Genomic DNA, 10,133 nt, shown 5'->3' with positions numbered 1-10,133 from the left:
AAAAGTAATGTATAAATTTATAGAGCGCAGAATCCATTCTATAAAGTCCTGCCATGCCATTCAGGAAGAATATGAATTATTGAAGTAAAAGATCGCCATTTAGATTGCCAAACATTCAAAATATGTAGGGAAAAAAGAAATTGCTGAAATTTATATTGTAGTCATAAGTAAATTGCATTTCTGGGTGCAGCTATGAATGTGAGTAGCAGCAAAATGGAGTTCACTTCTTGTTTTGATGATTCTTGAATTTCTTGGGTGCATAGTGATTATTAGTTTTGGAGAGTTTCCTTTTTCCTTTTTTTAGTTTCTTCTAGTATTCAGTTGTATTACCAGAACTTTTGTTTTACATTTAATTAGGCCTACATTTGGTAAATTCAGAGAGCACTTATGTGTATCCTTTAGAAAAATAACTTGTCAATATTTTTGGTAATATCATTTTGTATGAATGATCACATGAATGTTTTGGTTATTATACTGAACAAAAGTTGTGATATTTCATTAACATGAACAATTTTTGGCATTGCTTTTTGGAGTTGGTAAAGGAATTTTGTCCGATTATGTTATGAAGTTTTTATTTATTATTATCTACACAAATTGAATTTGTTTATTTTATAGAATATAGTTTAAATATAGTTCTGTATCTGTATCGCTTTAATCTGGAAATGTCTCATATTTTTGTATGCTATCCCCAATCACAGAATATGTCAGAGTGCTAAAGTGTCCAATGAGCAAAATAAAAGATGACATATCCATAGGTGACACTAATTTCTCTAAATGTGTGGTTGCTTAGTTACAGCTTTGGTGGCGAACCTAAGCAGAGGAATGCTATTTACTCCAGTCTCTAGTATTCCTGTGCTCCGATTGCTGTATAATTGAAAGCCGTTTCTGTTTAAAAGGTTAAGTTCATTAGCGGTGATAATTGTAGCATTCTGATGGTCAAACAAAGTGAAGGGGGAGAAAGAAGAATGAAATAGTTTGATGGATGTGATTAGGATGAATCCCAGGCATCAGACTGGAAATGATTTTCCCATCTGCGAAGTCTGGATACTAAAATACTAGCACCTCCCATTAACTCTTCAACATGCTGGGGATGTCACCATTCCTATGCACATTCCCTTTCAGTATGTGAGGAGGGCAAAAGTCATCAACATTTCAATTTTTTTACACTTTGAGTAACAGAGATTTTTTATGTACGGGGTCTTGTAAATAAATTGTTGTGATCCTTGAATGTTTGCAAGCTTGTACAGATAACTAGAGAAGGGTTCCCTCCTGGAAAGAAGAAAGTGTTCCACAGTTTGAGCCACAGTGTGTTCACAGTGTGGAACATAATGTGAAATCACCTTCACACTTAAATATGAGCATCTCAACATCAGGAATCACATATTCACATAGTTGACCTTGTCAACACGCTGTGAACAGTCACACTGTACAGGTGTCCACAGTGTGAAAATATCTATGACACTGTTGAATTTGAGCATTTTATCAGTGTGAATAATATTTTCACATAGTTCACTATGTGATCAGTGATCACACTTTGTGACACTGTGTTCTATCCAGCAGGGTTATGGCTCACTATGTGGTTAGTCCTATTAAGAACCGATGAAGGGTGGAATGATAAAGATGAAAGGCGAGAAAGAGTACGATAATGTTGAGAATTATCCAGATACAAGGTGAAACCCTAAAAGGATTGTAAAGTAGATGAGAATTGATGAGTTGGAGCAGAAGAGTAGATGAATCTAGATCAATTTATTGTGTATATACCCTGTATTTAGTATAAGTCATTGCCCCTGTGATAATAGAGTGTACCTTATACCGTGATAATCAGGATGAGAGTAATGGAAAATGGTGTCTACAGTCAAAATAAAAAGGGTCATCAGCTGCTCCAGTGAGAACAGACTCCCAGAAAGGTAGAAGACTATAGTCTTTGGCCTAACATGTGTGTGGGAGATGAAATGGCATGAATGTTGACTTTTTTACTCACAGCTGTCTTATGATCTCCTCTTATATATTGCAGCTGTTGAATTAGAGATAGATTTCATGTTCCTTGTGTGATATGTTTCAGCCTATTTCATCACATTCTTGAAATTTGATGGTGTCTGTATTATCAGCAGATGCATAATTACCATTATCATCATCACCATATTCATTGTAACCATTTTTATTGTATTGCCAATATCATCATTACCATTTTCAGCATTACCATGTTTGATTTATCTTGTTTCTTCTTACATATCATTCACAATTCTCCCAAACAGGCTTGATTCAAATATTTTTGTGAATGAACTCCCTGAAATATCTCCATTTATTTATCATATTAAAACTTGCTCCAATGCATTAAAAACCTGTAAAATTATTAATTTATGGGAAGACTTTAAGCAAGCAATAGTTCCTTGCATATTATTTATCATGATCACGATCATGATCTTTAGTATTTGTTATAATATTTGTATATTTATCATCAGTAACAACTATATCATTTTAAACACAAATGCTTTCTTCCTTCATGTGTAAATTAGTCTTTACTTTATGAATTAATGTAACCCTTTGAGTATGATTATCTTTCAATGATATTAAATGGTTAAGAAAATTGGAATGAAATTTTGTGTTATTTCTAGATTTTTCTTATTCTTTTATTGCATGCAGGATAAAGGATCTATACATACCTGTACCAAGTGATGATTAATTTTGGACCAACATGGCAGAAGCACCGCTGTTTATTGCAACCAAGCCTCCACCGTCACCCCAACCATCACCAAAACTCTCCCTGTCTCTTCCCCCATCTCCATCACCCTCCCCTCCAACAGCTCAACAGCACCCTCCGGTCTCCCCCACCCCATCTTCGGCCTCCTCGGGGTCCTCCCGCTCTCCCATAGGTCTCCTGCGCCGCCTTTTCAGCGTGATTGGCTCGGAGGCACGCAATGGCGCCAACAGACCCCGCAGCAAGTCGTCCGGCATCACGGCGCACGAGTACGGGATGTACCGCGATGGGGAAGGGGTGCTGCGCCCAAGGGCAGCTTCCACCCCTGACCCGTTTGGGGGCGGGGTGCCCTCGATTCAGGTGATGGATGAGATACTCTTGGAGGAGGATGGGGGCGGGGTGATGGAGTTTGAGAGGATGAGAGAGGGGAGTGAATGTGGAAGCAGGTAAGTTAAAAGAATCTGGAGGATTCAGTTACTAAAAAAAATCCAGTTCCAGGGCCTCATGATTTGTCATGTTTATTAGTTCCAGGGCATCATATTTACATAAAGATTTAGTTCCAGGGACCCTCTTTTTCCCACATTTTGATTAGTTCCAGGGACCCCCACTTTCATATGAGCACTTCAGGGGCCCCCTAATTTTGACTTGCCAGTGACACATACCTACCACATATTGGGTCGAATGCCACCCCCCCCCCCCCCCCCCGTTCCACCAGTGCCGCGTCCACCGTAATGACAACACTGACTATGTATGACATTGATAGATGACAACATACCTGGAAAAATGCCTTTTTGTAATATAATCTGTGTGTTACATTAATGTCATGTAATAATGATAACCAGGTTTGATAACATCATATAGTCTGCAATTGCAGACGTTTACCTTAAAGTACATGTACATTTGCCATAATTATGAATACACACTACATGGTCTTCATTAGGAGAGAGTATATACTTTGTTATCATAATTGCTATCCTTATCTCCTACATGTATGCATTCATGTGTACATAACTGGATTACCACAACAAACATGCATTTATATGGTAGTCTACATCTACAGACACTTTATAAAGGCCATTGACATCTTACAAAGATATGAATATAGTAGATGGGCAGGATGATACTCATTTCTGTGCCAATTCAGTAAAATTAGAATTCACCATATTCTTGATTTTATAGGGGTTTCACTTGTCTAATCCTTGCATTACCAAGATGTTTTGCTATCTCAAAATTTCTAACAAATTCTGAATTATGCTTTTAATAAAAGCCTACTTTTCAAACACCCTCAGTGCTCAATCCATCATTTCCAAACAATGTCTTTGTACAAAACAATGTAAAATTATTGCCCTTTTAAATGATTCCCCATTATACCATTGTGTTGGCTCAGTTGGTAGAGTGTCCCTCTCACAACTTGGAGGTCGGGGTTCAAGCCCCGGCCAGGCTGCACCAAAAGTCATTAAAAGATGGGAGTTGCTCCTACCCTGTTTGGCTAGAGCTGCGTCGATCTGAAACTGCACAGTGGCTGCCGGGCCCACAATCAATGGGCAAAAAGAAATTTTGGAGTACTTCTATTTCGGATTTCATTGGAACAATTAAAAAAAACGATTGTGGTAAAGAATTGAAGCCCACAAGAAAATTATGATGTAATTGTGCTGAGATTGTTGTTTAACTTTTAAATACAAGCCGCACATTTCTGGTATGTTCTGAAATAGAACTGTCATAACTACAATGCAAATGAGCCTATGGCAGGAAATTCTCTCAGTGCTATAGCTCCTTAGGAGTTTTGTCCCCCTTTAAGACTGCATATAAGCAAGGACTTCTGAAATATGTGGACTCAAGTCTAGAGGCATGTAGGTGTATGAAACCTAAGGTGCGGAGTGGGGTTGCGAGAGGAAAGTAAGACATAGCTCCAGGGTAGGTGTGTCATCACAGATGCAGCCTGCAAATGTCCATGGACGATCGCTGCATCGATATGCAAATTATTTTTTCTTTGTCTCTCTCTCTCTCTCTCCCTTGTTTTATTCAGTCTATTGAACGGGTTGTGCCAGGAGTTGTAGTATGATATTTCACTCTCTGCACAGTAAAAATGCTGTTTAAAATTCTTATATAGCGCTGTTTACCATATGAACCTTACAGTAGTTGTTTAAATGGTTTTAAAAAGTGTTTAAAATCTAGAACAGCGCCCTTTTTTTCATATTTAATTCTCAACAAATATCAAAGCAGTTATAAGGCAATGTCAAAGTAAACAGAAAGTAAAAGGAAGACATCTCATTGACTTTGGCAAGGAAGTGACTGAATTACGGTCTCTCACTAGGGCAGCAAATCAGAACTTTAAAAAATCTCACCAGATCCAAATGGGTTTATTTCAGTTTGTCACCTTTGTTATGAAAAACTGATCATGACCCATTAATAAAGGCATCTTGGTAGGATCTCTGCGGCAATTGGCACAAAGGACACAAGCTTGTCAAAATAGCAACAGCTGAAACGTATACTGTGTTATTGTACCTGCCCCCCCCTCCCTTGTTTCATAAAACTTTTTATAGTAACAATTTTGAAATCCTTCAATCTGATTGGCTGATAGTAAATTTGTTGTAGAAATTCTGCAATTGTCATTGTAACAAGTCTGAAACAGGACCCTGATTTTGTTTCTCTCTCTCTCCTGGACAGTGCTGATTGTAGTAGCATCCATTCCTCTCAACACTCTCCTGATGTGAACAACGAGGGCCAGAGGAAGAAGAGAAAATGGTTGGATATTTCATCTGGTGCAATACCAAAATCTTTCAAGGTAAGCAAATCAGAAATCACCTTGTGCAACAAACTCAGGATTTGAGGGATGCCTGCGACCCACCCCCCCCCCCCCCCTTTCAAAAAGCGCATACAAAAAATAGAAAGAAAATTTAGACTGTCTTTGTAGTTGATGACCTTTTATTGTTATTGGTATTATGTAACAAAGATGTTGAGAAAGTAGGGATAAAAGCATAGATGTATACAGTTGGAATGTTAACATTGCATGATTATAGCATCTAATTTAGAATGAACAAAATATTATAATGTGCTTCTCCCTCCCATTACCCTTCCCCCTCTCCGTCCTCTCTATCCAGAGTCCCCCCCCCCCTTCTCTCTCTCTCTCTGTATACCCCTCCCCCTCTCTCTATTTCTTTCTCTTCTCTTTCTTTGTCTCCTCCGCCTGCCTATCTCTCTCCCTCTCCTCTTCCTTCCTCTCTCTCCCTCTCCTCTTCCTTCCTCTCTCTCTCCCATTCCCTGCATCTGTCCAGACCTCCTCCCTCCCACCTTGAGGAGAGCAATTGATGGTTTATTACCCTTTGGTGGTTCATGAAGTACCTGGAATGGGAAGAAGGGCAATGTTGAAGCTGCTTTATAAAGTGTCCTGTGGTCTCTGACAAGACCCTGGATATTCTATTGATTTATCAATCATATAACCCTGCCTTTCAGCTTCAGATGTTAAATTGCAAGACCTCCTTAACACACACACAAAGGCATATGAGAGCTTGTATAGTGCCTCAATGTAGACTTGATAGACTGCAAACGGGCTGTAAAACGATTTTGAAAATGAGGGGGGGGGGGTAACATGCATCAAATATCAATATGGTAGTTATTTTGCATTATCTCCCTTTTGTACACTGAAAAAGTAAATTATTTTATTTATGTCAGGATTCGCACTTCATGGTATGATATAATTAAACCTGTACATGTATATTACCTTTACCGACTGAAATCATGAAAACTGGTTTGTATTTGTTGGAAAATTAACTGTAAAGGGAATCTTAGCTTTATCATGGTGTAAAATGATGAAGCCTGAATAAAACAATGAAATATCAGGGTCTATATTATGAATGATTTGCACACTTTCAGATTAGATCATACCTTAATAGCTACAATGTGTAATTTGGCAAGATCTCTGTAGTAGATGTTTAAAAGAATAAAAGGCCCTCTGTTAAGTCTTTCTGAATTCGCCCCCTGTTTTAAAAATCTATGTTTTCTTGATTCGCATATATACAGCAAAACCAAAGAAGCATTTCCTTCATTACCAGTACGTACTGAGGCAGGCCTATAAACCGAACACCATGTTTCATGAACATGATAAAGATGGATCAATCCAGAATAATAATGAGATTGGTCTAGCGCCCTCATTCTTCAATTCTGTGCAATAAATCATTGGGTTTGTTATATTGCAATGTCAAAAAAATGTTAACATGTGATAAATGAAATAAAGGGTTGGAGAAATGGGGGGGATACAGGGGGTGAGGGTTTACGGATAGATAGAGGCATGGGTGTCGATCGGTGTTTGGGGGGGATGACTGACACAAATATTGTTCTCTGTGAGGGATTTTTTTTCTCTTAGTTTGAAGGGGGGGGGGGGGGGTCAGTAGCATTACGGGTCTTACATTTTTAGGGGGCCAGACTTGGCATAGAATGCAAAATGTATAATTAGAAAAAAGCTGCAAGGGAGCAAAAAATCTAATTTTGTGATAGATTTTGACAATTATTATAATAATATTAATATAACTTGTCATATGATTTATTATAAAAAAATATAATGTTTGACCTTAAATCATTTGGGGGATGATTACACAGGCCATTCCCCGACCTGCAATATTGGGGATATATCCCCCCCCCCCGATCAACATCCATGCAAAGTGGGTGGGAGAGGGTTGGTAGGGAGAGAGAAGAAGAGGAGGGGTTAGAAGAGGAGAATCTCAGAAAAAAGGGGAAGAAAGATTTTAACCATAGAGAAGAGAATCATCATAATTTTACCATTTATGATAAAAACAAAATTGTATGATAATTGTCTTCTGGACATGGAAGGTTGCTATGAAAACCCCACCATAATTTAACAATTCAATAGGTTAACAATATTCCGTAGCAATTTGGTTACAATTGTTTAAATGTTATTTTGAGGATGCAGTAATGCACAAGATTAGTTGATAAAAAAAACATATATATAAATCATTTATTGTACATGTAAGTATCACTTCTACAGGGTTGCATGCAAGGTGCTCTGTAGGTCAACATGATTGTATGTATTTATAAATTACATGAACTGTATTTTGGGGTATTATTGATGGCCCAAGCAATCTAGCTTTCCAATCATCATCTGCATTTATATTTACCTCTCATTAAAAAAATGTCATGCATTTATGATGATGTAGAAACCGCACATTTCCCCAAATGAGCTGCTCCTCATTATTGTTATATATTAGACAGAAAGCTTTTGTGACCAAAATTGATGTTGACATTATTTTATTTTCAAAGAAAATGGCATGAATTAAAGAAGAATTGAATATAATTTCTTAGTTTTGTACAAGGAGTGTTTCATTATAGCAAAAATTCAAACAATAAAACCAACGCCAAGGGTCTTTGTAAATATTTATTGCTTCTCTGGACTGGATTTTTTTCTCTCTTTGCCATCCACTGCTATATTTTCTATTTATCCATTGAATGATATCATTTTATAGCTTTATTCCCCCGTCCCTCATTTCATACAGAAAAGTATAATTTGATGTCATGGCAACTATCAAAATAGAACATCAATTTTCCTACAAACATGTTGCAAAGTCGGCCACTCTTTGAAGCTATTATGATAATACTTCATATCAATTTCATTTTGATTCATTTAGACAGTAACCCTTTATATCTGATAAAGATGACTTTTCATAATTTGGACCTCTGTGTTGACTGCTATATATATGACCATGAATCAAGAAATATATTGACCATTTTGATTTTTTTTTCAGTCTGATGTTATAGAATATGGTTGTTCAAAAACACATTACAGTACAAAAGTCAAGTTTGGAATCAGATATTTATATTCAGATTTAGATTTAGATTAATTGTATTAGTCCATTATGGAAAAATTGTTTTATTAACATTTATGAATCACATCCAAAATAAGGAAATCTTACAATCTCAAAAAATCAGATTGAGAGTGAGGTTGGTTGCAGATCTCTCTGTAGTCTGTCTTAACTCCAATTAAAATTAAATTTCCTGGAATATATATATATAAACCTTTGCATGCATGAAAGGGGACCTGCTTATTTTATTTTATTTTATGACTTTAATCCCCTATTCTCTGCTCAGTGCCGTAAAAAGGGAGGATAATCAGGGGGTTGACTGATTTCTCTGACTTCAGGGAAAAGAACTTACTCGTCATACTTTTGATATTATACAATATGCAACAATAGTTTCATAAATTCAACAAATTCCATTCTAGATTTTGGACAATGTCCAGCGATTTCTTGAATAGCCAGTACAAAGTACAGGGGTTTCAAATAATTTGCCATCAATAAAGGAAATTCATTGATTGCACAAGCACCATAGGTATTTATGAGCAGTTTGAAAGCAGCCAGGGGTGGATCCAGGAGATGGGGGGTGTTACGGCATTCTGAAGTCTCCTGCTGCTCTTTTCCGTAAAATTATTTTGTTGGACTTTGAATATTTGTCAAAAAAGAACAAACAAAGCAAATAAAAAATAGGCAAATTTTGACAATATTTTGACATTCCTCAAATCATCGAACCATGTTGTCTCTGTTGTCTAATTCTGGCACTTCACAGTGTTTATGTTTCTGAAAGATTGAAATTCCAGGATCAACTTTTATCGAAATAACACACAAACAAGACTAATTGTATGTATCTTTCATTCGACAGGATATAAATCAGATTAATTGTGGAATAATCAGCACTGGATAGAGAATGTTAACGTTTCTATAATGTGCGCTTTGAAGCGATGCAGTAACTCACGTATTGGTGCTATTTTCATCCTTTTTCCCCTGTAGTGGATAAAGCCATTAGTGTATGATTACATTATTTTTGCTGGTGGTTTCTAAACTGTTAACATTGAAAGAAATGCAAGTCAAGTACACGGTTAGTGTTGATTGGAAGGTCTTGCTTTATAGTCAACAATTAATCACAATCACTAAACTACTCATTGATTGTTTACTTCAGTAAAAATGTAATTTGGTTATTTGCTTTTTATGATTCTCTTATGGAACTGAGGGAAACATCTGCAATTTTCTTTTTGGGGACTTCAAATTCGTTAATCTGCTCTGTGTTGAAATCTGCTTATGAAATGGTTTTAGCTGATTTTGAATACGACAGCATATACCTGGATCACTTTATATGGAATCTTTCAACTTGCCGAATTCTGCCATAGAAATTCTCCCTTGGAAATGTTTATCAGGAAACAAACATTGTAAATGACAAGGAATTAGGGAGTATTTGCTACTTTTATTGCTTCAATTATTGCATGGACGTTGTGAACAATTTTCGGAAAGGAACTGAGACAACTTTACTGAATCTTTATCAAATTAAAATAAGGAACGATTCATTAAAAAAAACACTTTGTGTAAGGTTGAAGGCCAAGCAAAGGAATTAAATTCATCTTGGAAAATTGTGCAAGGGAAATATTTTCAAAAAT

At 36.7% G+C, this 10,133-nt stretch overlaps 1 protein-coding gene across 1 annotated transcript; it reads left to right on the top strand.

Moving 5' to 3' along the window:
* Nucleotides 1–2,647: 2,647 nt before the first annotated feature.
* LOC129261277 (uncharacterized) lies at nucleotides 2,648–8,818 on the top strand. The gene is made up of 3 exons (XM_054899334.2): nucleotides 2,648–3,144; nucleotides 5,366–5,483; nucleotides 8,798–8,818. Exons 1-3 carry the CDS (start codon nucleotides 2,696–2,698, stop codon nucleotides 8,816–8,818), a joined length of 588 nt encoding a protein of 195 aa, XP_054755309.2. The 5' UTR covers nucleotides 2,648–2,695.
* The last annotated feature ends 1,315 nt before the right edge of the window (nucleotides 8,819–10,133 follow it).

Source organism: Lytechinus pictus, chromosome 5 (genome assembly GCF_037042905.1).
Source record: "Lytechinus pictus isolate F3 Inbred chromosome 5, Lp3.0, whole genome shotgun sequence".
NCBI lineage: Eukaryota > Metazoa > Echinodermata > Echinoidea > Temnopleuroida > Toxopneustidae > Lytechinus > Lytechinus pictus.
Note: the sequence above shows the minus strand (reverse complement) of the source record. Positions and strands in the feature narration are given on the sequence as shown.

Excerpts from the sequence above, each read along its gene's own strand:
- LOC129261277 (XM_054899334.2), top strand. The coding sequence starts at position 2,696 with ATGGCAGAAGCACCGCTGTTTATTGCAACCAAGCCTCCACCGTCACCC. Across the intron at positions 3,145-5,365 it reads GGGAGTGAATGTGGAAGCAG|TGCTGATTGTAGTAGCATCC; the intron begins GTAAGTTAAAAG and ends TCTCCTGGACAG. Across the intron at positions 5,484-8,797 it reads CAATACCAAAATCTTTCAAG|TGCCGTAAAAAGGGAGGATA; the intron begins GTAAGCAAATCA and ends TTCTCTGCTCAG.